The sequence below is a fragment of the Xiphias gladius genome, chromosome 21, assembly GCF_016859285.1.
Source record: "Xiphias gladius isolate SHS-SW01 ecotype Sanya breed wild chromosome 21, ASM1685928v1, whole genome shotgun sequence".
In the NCBI taxonomy this organism is placed as follows: Eukaryota; Metazoa; Chordata; class Actinopteri; order Istiophoriformes; family Xiphiidae; genus Xiphias; species Xiphias gladius.
In genome coordinates this window covers 11,259,645-11,278,247 of record NC_053420.1, presented here as the reverse complement: position 1 = coordinate 11,278,247, position 18,603 = coordinate 11,259,645, and the positions used below count along the sequence as shown (strand labels likewise).

The window sequence follows — 18,603 nt, the reverse complement described above, 5'->3', positions numbered from 1 at the left end:
AGTGTATGGAGTATGATTACGGCACCAGTGGTTCGCTAGGAACATGCCGAGTAAACCATCTGCTGATGGTGGCGAAGTGGTATAATCATAATGATGGGCATGATGGCTCTCTCAGCTTTATATAGTCCAGGAGCAGCAGTAGCACAATGGCAGAGTGGATAGTTTGTCCTTGAACAAGACACTGGCTCCCTATCAATACAGAGGTGATTTTAAAAGATATGGAGAAATGACATTCACCTTACAAAAGTACAGTATTTATATCTCTCACATTATGTTCAAAATAGTTTGCTTTAGTGATTACCTGCCCATGCGTGCCTGGAAAAATTGTTGCAGAATATTTTAATCAGACGAAGCGTGTCTTCACAGTTCTGTTTGTCCTCGCTGCACCCAGGTAAGTGCGGCTAAAGCTAGTCTGAATCATTTTAATCGAGCGTCTCTAAAACAACAAAACCGAGGACCTCCAGAACAAAACAAAAGTAAATGTTACACATGCAAGAAAACTGCACTGAATGAGTAATTTATTGTGAGTTTTAATTTAAGACTCATCCAAGGTTACTAACAGTTGTTCAAACATCCTCCTGTCTTCAGCATGTACTCGTACATTTCACTTTCACACAAACACTATAAAATACAGTGTCAAGACAAATATTACAGGCCAGAGTGAAATGCTAAACTGAATCTATGTAGTTTAGATTAGATCAGTGTTTTTAACAATATACTCCAAATTTGCAACATAATAACACACATGTACAGTATCTGCCATTACATCGTGTGCATGTACAACATGTTTGCCATTGTTACATAGCTGGTAAATCTATGGATGCCTCTCATTGGACACTGAATATCTGCATTAGAAATTAAAGTTTTTGAAGGCATCTATTTATCAAACTTAGTCGATCAAAATTGAACAGAGTCACCTCTAAACTTGAAACCAATATTGTAGGTAAGGTAAGTGCCAAACTGGTGTGTTTAGTTAGTATGATGTAATAAAAAGGCACTTCATTGTCACGTTTGTTTTGTGTACTTACATATGGAGTGAAGAGTTGTCAGAATGATGTTAGTCACAGTTCATCCTGAGGCATGAGCTGTAGATCATTAAAGCTGCAGATAATGTAATAACCATCAAGTAACATAACTTGACAAAGCAAAACAAACATGCTCACGTTGAATGGTTTAAAAATGTAATAAAACCTGTTGATATATCTAATAAATTTTTGGGATGATGTGAAATCACAATATTACCACACATCAATGTAGATGTATTTTTTTTTTAAATGAAACTTCATATATTACATTTTTTACAGTCTTGCTGTATCTTTGTGGTGGAGAATGTGGATATTACAGTAGATTACATTTACAGGTTTTATTACAATTTCATATCAGGCAAATTTGTTTCCGTGAAGTTGTTATATTATCAGATAGTTTTTACATTATACTTTACAACAAGGTGGTTCTGGTCTCTCAGCCTATTTAGTTTGATAAAACAGAGGAAAGCAAATCTTTCATAGAGGAAAAAACATGTCAGAACCAACCCACCATGTTAGAGCAGAATCAACACATGTACCCTTTCTGGCAAACTGACAGAGATTTTGTACATATTAAGTAAAATGACTCTTACTTTGTACAATATGTCTGTGCATGTCTGTTCCTTTTAATCCCCATCTCTAAATGCTACTCAACATATCGGTAAGGAAGGCTAGCTGAATACGCTCAGTGCATTATGGGAGCTAGTGAGGGTTAATGTCCCTAACGGAAGAACTCTGATACAGTAGATGTAGAATTACTGCAATTCTATGTATTATATCTATTTGTTACACTGACTCTGCTGTGTGATTCCCAGTTTGTCTGCTGTAATGGGGTGCCTCTGTAATTTTTGACTGACTGACCTGTAAAAGTCTGTAGTTTGTAGTGCAATCAGAAGGGATGAGTGATGCCATGAGAGGCCTTACTGCGACCAGTGACGGTCCCATTTACATTTCGATGTTGCGTGGGCGGCGGTTGCCCCAGTGATATAGTGCTGAGGTGTCGTGCCATGGTAACAACTGCTGAACTGCAGAGGTATTGTATACACTGCAGCCACTCCAAGGCTGTAAATCACGGCTCTGTTTTTAGGAGGTCTCACAGACTTTTAAATCTGCCCGGCTGGAAGTCTGCGGGGCACAGAGGGCTGGTATAGGACACATAAGTTCCCATCCCAGATACCCCATGGACCCATAAATCATGCAGTTTTACTTTATTCATGATTTAATTTGTAATTGTGAATAAGTAGATGAGTGCCTCTGACAAATCCAAATCAGATTTTTGTACCAATTCAAAGCCAGGCTTTGTGAGATACTGAAAAATTTTGAATTGTGCTAACATGGTGACAAATGAGTGGCCCTGAAATGATACCTTCTAAACATGTTCTTGGCGAAACTCTGGCTACTAGAACAGTGTGGGAGAGCATCTTAAGCGTGGTATTGCGGTGTTGGTACAACCTCAGCCAACATAATCAGTAAAAGTGCAGCAAGTGGACAGTAATGCTGAAGACAGGAGAGCAAACACTTTTTGTCTGAGGGTTTGGAGTGGTGTTGGTGTATATGTATGTCTCTGTGTGTGTTGTGTGCGTGTGTGTGCGTGTGTGTGCGTGTGTGTGCGTGTGTGTGCGTGCGTGCGTGTGTTAGATGGGGTCAGATCCGAGTCAGCTGGTGCCAAAAACTGGACGGCATGAAGCTTTCCATCTTGTCTGCGAAGAAACCCAGGGGTGCAAAGAGTGTGCTGAAGAACTGACAGGGAGAAAAAGCAGAATGAGCCTTCGGTTCCTCCTCTCACTCTTAGATAATGTTTAAGTCAAACACTTAAAAAGATCCACAAAAGTTACCAGGCCCATTATTTGACTAAAAATGTATTATTATTATTTATTCTGTCTCAAAGCCTAAGGTAAAACATTTACCTATTGTACAGAAAATGATGATTCAGAGGCAAAAAAAATAATCATTTGGATTATTTTCAAATTTGACTGTAAACCTGATTCCTTAGCCTGTTGTCCTTTCTGGGAACAAGAAAGGTGTGACATTAGGAGTACTAGAAAGATAAAACACAGGGAGGCGAGGAGCAGGTTTTTTTCACGTGTCAGGATGCAGTTTAGATGCAAAGCATGATTTACAGTATCCATTTGAGTTGGAGCAGGACAGTGCACAGCCGAACATATTTATAAAGGTATTCCAGAAGTTTCCTTGAGCGCAGGGAAGAGAAAGCAGGAGAAGCATCATCTTAGTATTATCATTTGTCAAATTTTGTTTTTAGAAACGGTACTGACAGTTCAACATATTTATCCAACTTTGGGGATAAACTTTATATTATCCGTGATTTACATGTCAACACACTTTTGTACATCAAATCAATCACGTTCAGACTTTCTCCTTTTCTTAAATGTATTTAAGCATATTATGACATTATTCGTGTGAATTTGTTAGTATTTGCTTTTTTTTCTGCTGTGAGCTATAAAATAGGATAAAACCTGTTGTGCTTTTCTCCAATACAAACAGGTCTGAAAAATACTCATTATACTTAGAACCTGAGGAGCAACTTAATAATTCTTAACTTATTTTTATGATTACCAGCAGAAATTATATCGACTTTGATCTAAGATTCAGATCTAGGATATATAGTATATTACATTAGGTATGTGTATATATAGAACATTTAAAATGCACGTTAGTGATTTAGGTTGGCTAGTAACAGTAAGATGTCCTCTAAAATATTACAATATGGTTTCTCACTGAAACTACTTGAGTGTGCTTGATACACTTGACACTTTAATGGTCTCATAAGTGGATAAATCATCCTAGCCAGACCAGTGCAAATCAAGTGCTCTCTAATCCCATTTAATATATGAAACATCTTCAACTACTATACTCTACATGTCTGTTATCCATAAATAAAGGAAAGGCAGACTTCCACAACCACCACCACTGCTTTGTCTTTCTTGTATTTTTCTTTTCAAGAACAGTAGATACAAAGAAATGTGTTTTTCTTCAGAAGGCATTCAGGACCTCTGTGTTCCTCCCTCAATGGTTTCCATGCACTCTATCTGAACATTACACAAACCAGGTCTCTGCCCTGCTGTAAAAATCCTATCTACGTCAAGTCTTTCCCATAACAAAAGGGAGAACACTAGATGTTCTCTGTGGTCTTGATTTTGCATCTTTGAGTCTCTGTAAAGGCAGGCCCTAATAAACAAGATGACCATAAACAAAGGATTAGCCAAACTAAAGGGTTTACCAGACTGGCTAAAACAGATAACACAGCACTTCTATAATAAATAAACCATAAAACGAAAAGTCACGCATTTAAGGTTCTACATTTTTAAGGCTGTGAGTTACACTGATACGTTTGCAATGGTGATAAGGCTGCACTGTTCAGCTGTGGTTACTGATAGTTTAAGTTGGACTACAGCTTGTTTTGGCGACATTACAGGCCTACAACTCCCATGAGCCTCCAGTGTTACTGACAGTGATGGAAGGCAGCAATTACCACAGGGGCTAAATGGTTCAGGTTACAAACAGCATGCATTTAAAACACAGATAGGAAAAAAGACTCGAGCAGTTAGACAATCTCACACAGGTCTGAATTAAATCGGTTTCATAATTTAAAAATTGACTGAATTAACATCTAAAAATTCAAATTAACAACATTTCAGATATTTAGTTACAGTACTTACTGCTTTGGCAAAGACACCCATGAGCTCAGGGAATTGATGTGTGAGCATGGCCAGTATGGCAGTGAAGGAGCAAAGGCCTGCTGTGAAGAGGATGAAGAAGGGAAGCTCTTTCTTTGGGTACACAGACACCTCATGAAAAGCTGCGGTGAAGATGAGAGAGAAAGAGAGTGCAACACAAAGTCAGAAAAACAGGACTGAAGCATTTTTGAAGAGAGATGGGGTGTAAATAGTTAGAGGATAATTATTTAAATAATCAAACAGGCATCAAGACACACTCATGGACTGCAAGTAAGTTAAGGCTAAAGTCCTACAGGGCAGTAGTTCCCTATCTGCTGTTTCTGTGCATCCTGGGTAGGGGTAAAACAGGTGACCCTTCTCCAGTGGGTAAGGAATTATCCTGAAGGCTGGAAAGACAGACAAAGGAGAAAATAGGAAATTGCATGAAGTATGATGTCACAGTAGGAAACATTTTTCAGTAAATCAACTAAGTAGCAAAATATTATACAGAGTGACAAGATGGTAACATCCCAATAAAATATAACAATAACATTTGTCCTGTGAGGAACGGTCTCATTCCTTTATAATGAGAAATAGAGTATTTGCGGGTCTGTTGTGCATACAAAACCTATGACACAGTAATTTAAAAATGAAGAAGGGCTTACAAAGAAGATATTTTTGGACTGGCTAGATTAAAGAACTACACAGTAGTGTCATCTGAATTTACACAGGGGTTGTGTTCACTTTGGAAAGAACCTGAGCAAAAAGTAAGTTTTTCAAAGCCTGAGCAAAAATTCAGTATATTGCTTACAATAAATAAAACAAAACCCCCCCAATATCCAAGGCAGTGGTGTACATTAGAAGAGGCAGAAGTAATACATACTGCCCTCCCAGGTGCAGTGTAGTAGGTTTAAGGCTCCCTCTGCCCTCTTCCAGTGCTGCAGGTGAAAGAAAGCATATGCCACTGCCTCACTGTCACCCCTCTTCAAGATGTGCTCTGGAGGCAGGATCAGACTCTTCATTTCTAATAAGTACTAAAGAAAGGTAGAGGAAGAAATACAAGACTTCCCTTCAGTATACACTCAATGACTAGAGGTCAGTTGGCTTGGCATAGTGCCTGGTATAGCTGTGTGCAGTGGTTCAACTATTAAAAAAAAAAAAAGTACTAAAGTCTGTGTATCTGTTTTTCATATGCACAGGGTATATGCACAGTTTGTTCTTACTCTACTTTTATGATCTATAAAATCAGCACAGTCAGCTACTGATATCTTTTTTTTTTGTCAAATATGTCTCTTTGGTTGAGCATATCGTTATATGGTTAAATCCCTTAGGTCTCACCAACCCTGCCTAAGACATAAGCATAGTCCGCCTGAGAGACCTTGTTGGCTATGGTGTGTACCATGTAATTGCAGTGTCCATGGTTTGAACTCATTTGGGGACACTTGCTGCCTATACAAAATTTGAACATTTAGCGAATGTTCAAGTATATGTCAACCAAGCCGCGACTAAAACACTTCGACAGGTGGTGAGAAAGAGGACTCAGAGGGGATGTTGATTTATTTGTGATCAGTTCTGAATAGGCATTTGTTTGCCTTAAAACGAACCTAAATTGTGTTGTTAAGAGTTTGATTTAAAAAAAAGACTGCCCCCTTGTGGTCACGAATCACTTCATGCAGCTTTAACGGTTTCATTCACATTTTCTACTTGTTTCTCAGCAGCATTTCACTTAGTCTATCCTATTGTGCAATTCCCTCTGGCTAACTCCCGGCTGACTGAAACCATATTTTTTTTTCATGTGAGGTATTTGTTGAGAGCCTTATTTTGCAATTGTTCAAGGTGGGAGGGAAAAGCTTTCCAAAGCTGTGTGTGTGTTATTCTTACAGTAAAGTACATTCATTCCATGAATGTGTAACATCCCCCACTCACCCCGCCTCTCCTTCCCTACTGTGTAAGTTTGCCCCAGTGAGTCAGTCGGTTCACTGTGCTGACAAAGGCCCACTTCCCAGAGTTACAACCTATAGAACAGGTCTGCTTTCCGACATAACACAGACCAAGCATCCAGAAATAACAATGTGAGAATACTGTGCACTGCTTTTCAACATTATACATTTTTGAATATGGCCTAGCTTTGTCAATGTATAAGTCATTAAGGGATGCAGAATGACTTTGATGAACCTGCCACTCTGTGTGATTTATGTCTGTGGTGCCCAGTGTGGCAGGAGTCTGTGTTAAACAAAACCCATGTACAGGCCTGGGGCCCCCTGGGCTGGATTCCCAGGCGGCCAGCTTCACAGCGCTCTGGATCTCAGACTGACACTTTGGGAAGGTTACCCCACAGCTAATCCTGTCTAATCCCTTCCATGGTCACAGGCTCAGCCAGCCAGCCATCCATCCATCCATCTACGCAGCCAGCCAGACCATGCTGCTTGACCCATCTCCCCCTGCCTTACCCTCTGTCTCCAGTCTCGCCCCCATGATCACAGCCTGCCAAGGCTCTTCAACCAAGCTCATCCGTTTTTCCAGCTGTCTGTCATACTCCTTCAGTGTGCTAGACAACAGGCCTGTGTCCAATGTCCCAGTACCTAGACTGTTAATCTACCTCACCTATGTCTCTCATTCTCCATACCTCTAGTGCCTGAACAAACCTGCTTCACCATCGGTCTGCAATAACCCAGCATCTTCTCCCTCTCTCTTCACTGCCTCATACTGGCGTACGCTCATTCTTACTTAATAATGGTCAACAACCTATCACACGTTGCCTATCACTTCATTTGTCCCTCGAAAGGGAACTTTTAAGCAAGCAAGTTAGCGACCTACTGAAACTCTCACCCTCATGGGTAAAGGCTCAATAAAAGCTGGCAACCACAGGCAACAGGTCGACACAGGCAGTCAGCTCAAGAAGAAACCACCCCTTCTCAGTTATAGAGCACAAAACAACTACTGTAACCGCTAAAATAAAATACTGTACATTTATTTTCTATCACACCTCAACATGGCACGATGTGCGTGAAGAATTGAATTACAGGTAGGAAAGTTAGTTTCATTTGTGGCCCAATCTTAAAAACTTCAGATTTGATCATTTTGACAATCCATAAGCGAGTCAATTTGTCCTATTGGTAAACCTGGATGTTTTACAGATACATGTAAATATTTTACAGTTTTACACATAGTTCTACCTCCATGTTAGTCTATTGCTGATAATGAGAGGACAATGTATGGCACCCATGTAGGTCTGGGTCCTCTGTGTTTTAAGATTAACCATTTAGAGAGACTGGGCGCTCAGCTGTCCTTCCTCGCATGCCAAGGCATCAGAAATGGTGACACCTCAGTCCTCTGTGCTGGCCTCCCTCCCTCTCTCGTTCTTCGGTCTGCTTCTCGTCTCCCTGTCGCCTCTTTGATGAAGGGATTGAGTTTCATGTGTTCTCCTTTTATCCCTGGGCAGTCATAAGCCCGGAGCATAACTCATAAGCTGCCTTCTGATTCTAATCTGCAGCACTTTGCCTCTCACAATGGAACACACAGGCAACAATGACATCAGCCTTGTAGTCGCTCTATAAGGGTCGGACAAACACACATGTTTACACTGAAAGAACATAAAGACAAACAGGTGTTGGGTTTAGGAATGCAAACAAAGATTAAGAATTTCATAGTCCGTAAACACTGCTACTAGCTACTAAAACCTCTACTGCGAGAGTGGAAAGTGGAAGAATACTCACAACATTTATCCTAAAGAGGTCTAGGATGAGGCAAAATGGAACTACCTCCTTTTCCTTCTCTGAATCAAACCTCATCCATCTCAATTCACAACAAACCCAGGACTGTGACTCTGTCTCAATTCACAAACCAAAAAGCCAATTTCGGAGGCAAACTAAGAAAAGGTCCACATTTCTGAGTCTTGACAGGCGATCTAGATTTGACTGTGTCAACCAGAATGGGATGAGATGAGAAATGGCCCTCCAAGATGGAGTAAATTAGCAAGGTAGATTGGATGGGGTTGCCCTGACTGCTCCAAAATGAACGAGTGTGGACCGAAGTGGTTGTAAATGTAAATGTAAAGCAGATTCAGGTAGTAGGAACACTTGATCAGCTATCCAAGCATCCAGCAAACTGTCAGTTTCTTAACCACTGGCTGAGGGGGAAGCTGATTGGAATGGACAGACAGATGGAGAAAAGGGTGGAGGTGGACAACAAGATGAGGAGGAGAGGAAAATAGAAGTGAGCAAACGGGAGGAGGAGGGAAATAGAAGCACGATGGAGAGCTGGTGAGGGAAAAGGGAATGGGGTCATGTGAGAGAAGGACGGTGTGCATTGAAACAGCTGTGGGACTGAAGCATGTGTGTGTGCGGATGTGGGTTTAGTGTGTGTATAGCCTTTTGAGCAGTTTGAATGAGCTCATGTGATGTAGCCTTGCATGATATTCATATATAAGCTCCTTGGCATGCCTGATAAAACACCCACACACTTGATGCTTGACCTAACAATTTTCCTTCATTTATCCACCTGTTCAAGGTGGGCAGAGGCTATTGGGTTGTTTTATTAACCGTGCTAGAAGCATGGCTCAACGGACAGCAATGTCGATCTGTCTGTAGGTCATTCAGCCACTTCGGTCCAGACTGAAATATCTCAACAACTACTGGTTGGATTTGAATTTGAATTTGGTACAGATATCCATGGTGCCATGAGGATGAATCCTACTGTCTTTGATGATCCCGACTTTTTATCTAGGTCAGCATTTTCACTTAACCTGAGAAATATCTCAAAATCAATCAGGAGGAATATCTTCTCAAATAATTGTCTTGTTGGATTGGCACAAATTTTTTTTCAGACATTCATATTTCCCAGGTGATGAGAGCTACTGACTTTGATGATCCCCTGACTTTTCCTCTAGCGTCACTTGGAGGCTGACATTTGTGGTTCAGAGTAACGTCTGGTACCTCCACAACTATAGACTGGACTACCATGAAATTTTGTGCAGCCATTCATGTCCAGCTTTTGGATGAGCTGCAATAACTTTTGTGGTCCCCTGACTTTTCCTCTAGTGCCATCATCAGATCAAAATAACATTTTTCCCAGTACTTTGGTTTCTGAAAATTTGACATTCCCATCAGCCCTCAGCTGTACTTAATGTTTTGTGCTGTTTAGCAGATGTTAGTATGCTAACAGGCTAAATTTACTGTAGTTGGTGAACATGGTAAACATTACACCTGCTAAAGACTAGCATGTTAGCACTGTCAATGTGAGAACGTTACAATGATAGTGTTAGCATTTAGCTCAAAGCACTGCTGTGCCTTACAGAGCCGCTAGCATGGCTATAGATCTTTACTTGAGTTTAAAAAAAAAAAAAGAAAAATATTCACACCTGGAAGCTGTGCAGTACAGCCACAGTTTTATCTGTTTGTCATTGAGCAGCTCCACCAGAGCAGTGGGGGGCTAAGACTTGCTCAAGGGCAACTCATGAGGGAGGTTATTGGGGGAGGGGCAAGCCCTGCTCTTTTTATTTTCCCCATCCTAAAGATTTTGAGATCAAACACGCAATATTCCGTTTACAAGCGTGTTTCTATAAACCTTGGGCCAAGACTGCCCACTGGTACACACTCAGAATTGCCAAAGCTGCTCTACTCTTCCTGTTATCTAATATGGTTTCTCTATAGCAACACAAACATTCACTCATGCTTTGTAGTTAAGTCACCTTTGACGCATCTCGTGCCATTTAATACAGATATGGAACCTAATAATTATTGCCTTGTTTTATTATTATTTCTCATCTAACGGGGAAATTACCTTGAGAGATGTAGGAAGGATGTTTCTTCATACTTAAAATGACACTGGACTCAGTGTTTCCCTGCAGATTACTGTGCAGGAGCTGTATGTAGGAGCTGAACTAACAGTATGTTTAGCTGGACTGAAATAACAGTATGTTTAGCTGGAACAAAGATTCGTGTTATTAACTTATGAATGGCTCTTTAAAATCAGCCCCACCTACTCCATCCATTACTGCCACCTTTTACTGTTTCAACAGCTGTTTATGCTGCTGTTAAAGCAATGTTCAAAATTATTGTAGTGAAATCACTTTCAGGTCAAATCAGTTGTGATTTGTCCAATACTGGACATTTTATATATTACAGAATTACTCAATTAAACAAAAAATCCTAAAAGATTAATCACTAATGGACGCATCACTAGTTGAAGCCCTACCAAATAAGAAACTCTACCAAAGCATGCACAAGTCTCTACACTATTTGGGAAACTAGCGTCAAATCTTCTCAAGAGGACAACAGGCCGGCGTCACAGGTGCACTCATCATTCAGACATGTCAGATAACACAAAGCAACAATGCCCCTCCTTGCCCACACAAGTACACTTTTGAATCCAAAAACTCGACACAACTCTGCTTTGAGGCCCGGGTAAAGTACCAGATGTCCGAGTCGAACACAAAAAGACGAGTTTAACAATAATCATATGTGAAAGGTGTGCTACAAATTTCAATTTTCAATGTCATTTCGCTATCCACCTACACTGAAAGAAGACATTTTGAAAAAGTTGGCAGTGGTGGTCATATTCAGACTCTCTGTTCAGCTCAAACAGGGGATGAGAGAGGATGAGGGAACATGAGATGATAAGAAACAGGATGAGGGTATGTGATGAGAGGGGAGAGGACGGCTGCCTCTGGGCAGGACAGGGAGGGAGCAGTTGGAAAGACATGGAAGATGAGGGCCCTCACTTTAAAATCAAAGGCGGGATCAAAGTGGTGGGGGACCTCTACCCCCCTCCACACACACAAACACACTGATTCTCTTTCTCTCTCTCAGAAAAGGAGACCACGAGATGAAACAACACCAAACTACAAAGGCTAAACTAAGACACAACTGTGCTGCAAATACTTGTGTATGACTCTGTGTGCAGGAGAGTGTGTGACATCTAATCCCGTGGGAACTGATGTGAAAGGCCAGAGAGATATCCAGGGTAGTCCCATGTGTGTCCCTGGTTCAGCTGTGTATAAAGCTGCACTCGACTATGCATTATGTTGACCAAAATATCTGTTATACTTTATGTTTACAGTTTTTCTTAGGATTTAAATGTAAAATTTAAACTCAACTACCTGTAAAAACACTTAATGCATACATGATTCCAAAAACACTGCAGAAGAAAGGTGATAAGGGAAAATACACATTTGACGGGACAAATTGTTTTTCATTTAAAATAACGATATAAGTCAATCAATCAAAAACACTCATATAGAAAAAGAATTCGCAAAATCACATACAAACCACAATTTAGGATCTACAACTGACACTACGGCTGTAACAAGGTGAATTGAGACCACCTGTATGAGGACCTATACTGACACCTGCAGGTGAGCCAGTATATAGCACGTCTGGAATGACGGCTGCTTCACCTGTTACTGCCGACAGAACTATCTACCTGTCTGCATGCTTTGCCTTTTTGTTCTCTGTGTGACCTTCACACATGGCAGTCATGTGAGTCTGGTGTGATCAGATTAAATATGGAAAAAATGTGTTTAAAAAAAAAATCTAAAAACTCTACTCCAAACAACTTGCAGTATAGCAGCTGCATAGATGACATGATACTTAAATGCATAAATTCCATTTAGAGTGTTCAGGTAGTGATGACCGAATAATTGCAGAATCAGGATTGCGAACCGTTCAGTGTCATTTTTATACAATCCCAATGATCACCAGAGGAAGAGATGTTTGTGGGGATGGAAAGACAGGTGTATTTTTAAAAATTTTGAGGTTTCAGATGGGAGACAGTCTCACGGTGTTCAGATTATTCTGATTATAATTTATGCGAAGATTTAATACTAATAATCATTTTAATGCCAGATCTCAAAGAGGCTTTTCATGATCACTAACTCACCTACAAATCAAGTCACATTTATTCAAGTTTATAACTCAAGTCCACATCGGAATGTAGTCAATAGGTTTAACAGGCCCACTGACTCTCTGTGACACTCATTAGTCTAACGACTGACCTTTGGCACGTGTGGATTGAACTCAACAGCTCTGTGTATGGCCTCCACAGCATTCATCTCTGCTGTGCTTAGTCCCCGCCTGGACGCTGCCTCTGGAGAGAACCTGTGGCAACAAATGTCATATGAGACACTCTGGCTGCTCACAATGTTATATTCTACTATTACTGCAGCCAAACACATCACATTAGGTTTTAAGGCATACAGATGTTTAATCGTATGCAAGTACTCAATACTAAGAGATATTTGAAACATTATGAATCAAAAGGAAACGTACTTATCTGACACAGCCCGTGCTTTCAACAGTGCAGATGTGTAGCATATAGTGGCTGATTTAGGCAAGCTGATGTCTGCAACGGCAGAATAAATTGTGGTCATGCGAAATAAGCCACTCATTGCATTTTCGGGCCGAATTTTATGACACTGAGCTGTGAAGCTGGAAAAATTAAATGTTTATCTGGTTCGGTCTTACCATCATATTTGGCAAGGACTGCTTGCACATCAGCGTATGCCTGAAGCTCTAGAAGTGCCTCCAAGAGGTTTTCATGTATATTTAACATTCCCAACAGTGGGAACTCTTTCATTAACTGTGAAGAGATAAAACATCATACATTAACATACAATTTGTTAGTGCTATTGTACTACCGTTATTTAAACACAGCACCTAAGTTAGTTACTCAGCTGCATGATTAATTTGACAAGCTACAACTACAGCAGTAAGCACTACAAGCTGCTCCTCTGAAAGAGTCCCGTTTCGGATAGGAACTCACATCTCTCATCATTTTCACTGCTTCTTTAATCCGTCCCAGCTTGCGTGCACACATTGCCAGTCTGCGTTTAATGTACACAAGTAGGTTGATATCTTTTCCAGCTGTGGATGTTAAAACAGACAATGTGAAAAAATTTAATGAGCGGAACACTCGTCAGTCTAGGTGAATTTAAAACATGAATAAAATTATAATTAGAAATAGGTGTCAGACTTTTCTTTACATCTCGTGATCTTGTGTAGAGGAAAAGAACTAATGCATAGATGTAATATTGCACTTGTGATCACATTTATCAACGCCGGTAGTTGTGGACATATGTAATCTGTTTTATTTACAACCACACTTACCTGTGATGTGGAGGTGCACAATGTTACATTCTGCAGTGCTTCGCTGCACAGGTTTGGCTGACCATGCAGTACTAGCAGGATTTAAACTGGGTGTAGTTACTCTCATAATAGTTAGCTAGCTTTCGGCGACTACTAATTGCACTTATTCTATATTCAAATCCATGCTTACCAATACTTAGTGCTTTTTTGAAGAGGCGTTCAGCTTCTGTGATCGTTGTGGCTTCTTCCTCTGCTAGGAGCACATAGGCTGCAGCACATCTGTTCACATGCACACACAAACGTAAGAGACAAAGGGAGAGATATATTGTAAAGCCCATCCTCATTTATTTTCCTTTGTGGTACACAAGAAGACAACAGTTGTGTTTGCATGCACATCAACTTAACGCCATCAAGGCAATCATTTGAGTATGAAAGCATCCGTAGAGAGGCCATAATGTGATATACTAATATGATATATTAATGTATTTATCCTCTCAACTGAAGCAGCACAATTACAAAATCTTACTTTGAGCACTCCCATGTTAACTGCAATGTAACAGTAGATGATATTTAGAATATACAGTATTGTGTTTGAGGAGATAATATACAACTATGCAAGAGTAGGACTCACTCATTATTCATTTCTATGGCCTGGTAAGCTGCTCTGATCCTGGCTTGAGGATTTCTCTCTCTCCAGGCTTTCTGCATCACTGTAATGAGATGATGAACTCAAACTTATTATAGATGTGACCTTACGCTCTTAAAAGGTCCTTATGACCTTACACTGTATATGATTAAAACTCACCAGCATCTTCTGGCCTTAACTGCTGAGTGTCTCCTGTGAAGAAGGTCTGATGGTCTTGAGCAGACAGGTTCATATCATAGTACGTTAAGGGTTCCTTCCCTGTTACCCAGGTGTACCTGTAGTGCAACAGAGTAAAATACAAAACCGTTTTGCTACAGTTTTATGGTCTGCAGTGAATCTAATGAAACTGAATTGATTTTCTTGCACCAAAGACAGAACTGCTTTATAGATAGATTGATGGTTCATAATGTGAAACTATTTTAAGTACTATTATATGCATTATAAACAGCTAAATATTTGAATCATATCTCTAAAACCAACACATACCTGTTGTATTCTGCTCCTCTGAACAGATTTAAAGGATTCCTCCAGACCTTACACTCTAGCAAAAGAAAGATATTGTTATTATTGCTAGTAGTATTCTGAGTAATATTGCCTTTAAGGTTATACATATTTACCTGAAACACTGGGTCTAGGCTCTGCCTCTCCGTTAACTGATGAGAACAAACCAGTCGTGGAGCTGCTCTCCACTCCTCCCAGGAGAGGACGCAGGTGGCTCACTGACACTTGTTCAATGAACGAAGTCCCGTATTTACGAAAATACCACCACTCAAATATCTGTGGTGAGAACAGATATGGTGATGACGAACTTTACAAAAGGTATATGATAAGACAACCCTTACTCAGTTACCCCTTAGTGGTAAAATTGCTTTCATATCACTAGACCAGTGGTTTCCTAACTTTTTCTGTCAGGCAACCCTTATGACAGAAAACTCACCATAAAATGCAGCAGACACAAAGCTCTGTTACTATAATGAACTCAAGGGTAAGATAGGCTGACATCTTTAACTGGTGAGCATCACGTATTTTTCTTTGCTTCCCTACCAAAAGTCTGTCCAGCTTGTACATCACATGTTGTTTTCTGTCTGAATAATTCTTTCTAATCTGGCTCTTCATAGCCTTGCCCAGCATGAGAGCACTCTTGTTTGCTCATTGCTCCTACACTTTATCTCGCCCAACATGGCTACGAACCACTGCACGAGACAGAGGGCCGGTACTGATGTCCCTGGGTACACTACAATAAATTTTCATCCTGGCTTTACATTTAATAGTGATGCTCCTCTAAAACTAGGCTTCGTCCATGTGTCTAATCTTGGATTCCTGAGTGTGAATCAGAAATTCAGGACAAGGTGTATTGCAAAAATGTGTCTATTAAAGGATAGGGCCGCAGTTTTTCAACAACAACAAAAGGAAACACTGTCCACGGAAACAAAAACTGGGACATTCTTACTAAAAAGAGTGCAACTTTGGAAGATATCCACTTGAATTGATTAACACAGTCTGCTAAAGCCACATATTAACTTCAGATAAACTGTTTAATATTTTTTTTTTGTAAAGAACGAGCACTGTGGACTTTGGATACCATCACTTACATTGAAATTAAGTGATATTTTAATGTCCAGTGTGAACAAGAGGAATGGTTAAAGCTAGCAAACCCTGTACAAATGTACATATGGGCACCTAGCAATTGTTTTCAAGACACACTTCAAAAATTGGGAACCTATCCTTCAAATTGCCTAGAGCAAATATGCTTGCAAAAAGTGGATAATTATAATTGTATCTGCAGGGCCAGAATCACAATTATTGAGGTGATAACTCACAAGGATGAGTCCAGAGATGAGAGAGGAGGTTCCAGTGAGAGCCACATAGAATTTAGGGGTCAGGGTATTTAAAAACACTGAGGCTGGAAGGAGAAAAAGAGGGGACAGTCAGTTTAATGCCATCAGTGCAGCCTGAGCTGTAAAGTTACTGTCCTCTGTTATGACCAAGCAACCGAAATGGATGAAAACAGCTGTAATACAAACAGAAACAAAGGTTGTGTATAGCAGAGTATCTCGTATATCGTACCCACTGCAGCAAACTTAAAAACACGACAATAAAATACTGAATCTTGACAACAAACAGTACACGCTACTGTTAAAAAATTGTGCAACTGGTGCCTGGCAATAGGTATCTAAATACTCGACTTAAATCTAACCAGAAAATCGCCTCTATTTGCGCCTCAATCACTCAGAAAAAAGAACTGTCAAACCAGTAACAGCTCCCGCTTGCTGCCAGCTAAAGCCAGACCCCCGGAGGCTAACAATAGCTAGCTAGCAGTTGCATTAATTCACCTGAGGTAAGAGTTTCCTGCAGTTTTAGCGGGCTCCACAGGACGTATATCATGATCAGCACCATGCCGAACCAAATGAAGCACACGTAAGTCCATGACCAAGAGAGCCAAGACTTTAATTTCTCCGTAAATCCAAGAGATTGGGGATTACTGCCAGTGGTGTCCTCCATGTTTCTCCGGATGTCTGTAAACAGAGTCGTCACGTGACCATGAAGCGGACCTCTATTTTGAAATCGCTACAAAAAAAAATCTATTTTCGGAGGCTACAAAAATAAAAAAAACTATTATTATTATTATTGTTATTATTATTGTTATGTTAGTACACGAATACTACATAAACATTAGAAATAATCCGTTTCATATAAATGTTTTTCAGTTGAGCAAAATCAAAGCATATATCTGGCATTAAAATTAACTGAGTAATTGACAAAATATGCAAAAAAAAAAAAAAAATGCTAATAGGCAGTTGCATAAGGACCTGTTATTTAAGATTTAATGAGATAGTTCAATAATAAGCAGCTATTCTGATGACCTATTTAATAATGTCAGTCATTTTTCAAGCAAATAGGCCTATCCTCTAATTCTCAAATGATTTCCTGCATCAAGCATTTTTTTTTTTTTTTAGTAATATATCACTGCAAACGGAATCTTTTTTGGGTGTTTGGACTTTTCGTCAAAGAAAACAATAGATTTGAAGACATCAGGCATGGATATGGCGAAGCTGTGACGGGCCTTTTTGGACATTTTTTTAACATTTCATAGACTAAATGATCAAATAAATAATGGATTGATTGGATCAATTATGAAAAATAAATGTATCTGCATTTCAGAATATGTGTAAGTTTCTTACTGAAGTACTGAATTAATGAACTAGTAAATTAAAGTAGCTAATATATAAACTAAAAATGCCCATTACAGTTTCCCAAATCTGCCAAAGGAGATGTCTAACCCCCCCCACCCCCAATCATATCAAAAAGAAATGAAAAAAGAGAAGAGGGCAAAATGCTCACATCTGAGAAACTGAGATCAGAGATGTTAACTCATTGACTAAAAAGGTAACTGTTTATCCCATTCTTTGGCGATTAAGTTTCTGTCAATCAACTAATCAATTAGTCAAATTTAATATTTCATCCCCACGTAACATAATATAATACTTTTGAACGATATTTTAGGGAAAATTTCTTAATTTACTCTCATGTCTGAGTGACCAAGTTTTGTAATGATGCAGTGCTCACTGACAATTTTTTAAATAGGGAGATGGTAAATTGATATTTTGACAAGTAAATAGACTTTATATCAACGAAATATTAACTTTATACACACTGACTATTATATGAAAAGCTGTATTTGTCTTCACTTAGAGTAAACCACAAACGTGAGAGACGTGAGCTATTGGGGATCTTTGCTGACATTCATCATCTGAGCCATAAATGTGGGGGAACAGCAGCCAGAGACCTTCATCAGATCCTGTCTCTGCCCATTGTAGCATGTAGTACTATTTATGGCCACTAAGTGGGGCCTTTGCATCATAAAACCGTACGCTTCTTTTGCCATCTACCGACTGCAGGTGGAGACAATGTTCAGTTCCGTTCACTTCCTTGTAGTCTCTGAATTCATTACAAATATTTTACACATTCGTCTTTTCGGGCTTGCAAGTGTGCTACAATTTGAGCTCATATTTTCTACAACTCAATTACGGAACAGCTTTTTCAGGCCTTATTCAAGGCTGAGAGCTGGTTCCAACTCTGGTTTTGTTCAAACTGCCCGTCATTGTACATTCAGAGCTTTCTATTCCCATGATTTATATACCCACAGATGAATTTAATCTGTCGAAAATAAACAG

At 39.7% G+C, this 18,603-nt stretch overlaps 1 protein-coding gene across 2 annotated transcripts; it reads right to left on the bottom strand.

Annotated features, from left to right (window-relative positions):
• Window positions 1-311: 311 nt before the first annotated feature.
• Window positions 312-16,941, bottom strand: st7l (suppression of tumorigenicity 7 like). 2 transcript variants are annotated; one of them, XM_040115868.1, is made up of 15 exons: window positions 16,762-16,941; window positions 16,249-16,331; window positions 15,046-15,205; window positions 14,915-14,969; window positions 14,588-14,703; window positions 14,414-14,492; window positions 13,973-14,061; window positions 13,460-13,560; window positions 13,162-13,276; window positions 12,967-13,039; window positions 12,693-12,795; window positions 5,583-5,733; window positions 5,014-5,106; window positions 4,703-4,842; window positions 312-2,765 (listed from the first exon to the last, which is right to left on the bottom strand). In XM_040115868.1, the coding sequence occupies exons 1-15, from the start codon at window positions 16,928-16,930 to the stop codon at window positions 2,670-2,672; spliced, it is 1,623 nt and encodes a 540-aa protein (XP_039971802.1). In that variant the 5' UTR covers window positions 16,931-16,941; the 3' UTR covers window positions 312-2,669. The 2 variants fall into 2 exon arrangements, with proteins under 2 accessions (XP_039971802.1, XP_039971803.1); XM_040115869.1 differs by having other exon boundaries at window positions 2,661-4,211.
• Window positions 16,942-18,603: the final 1,662 nt, after the last annotated feature.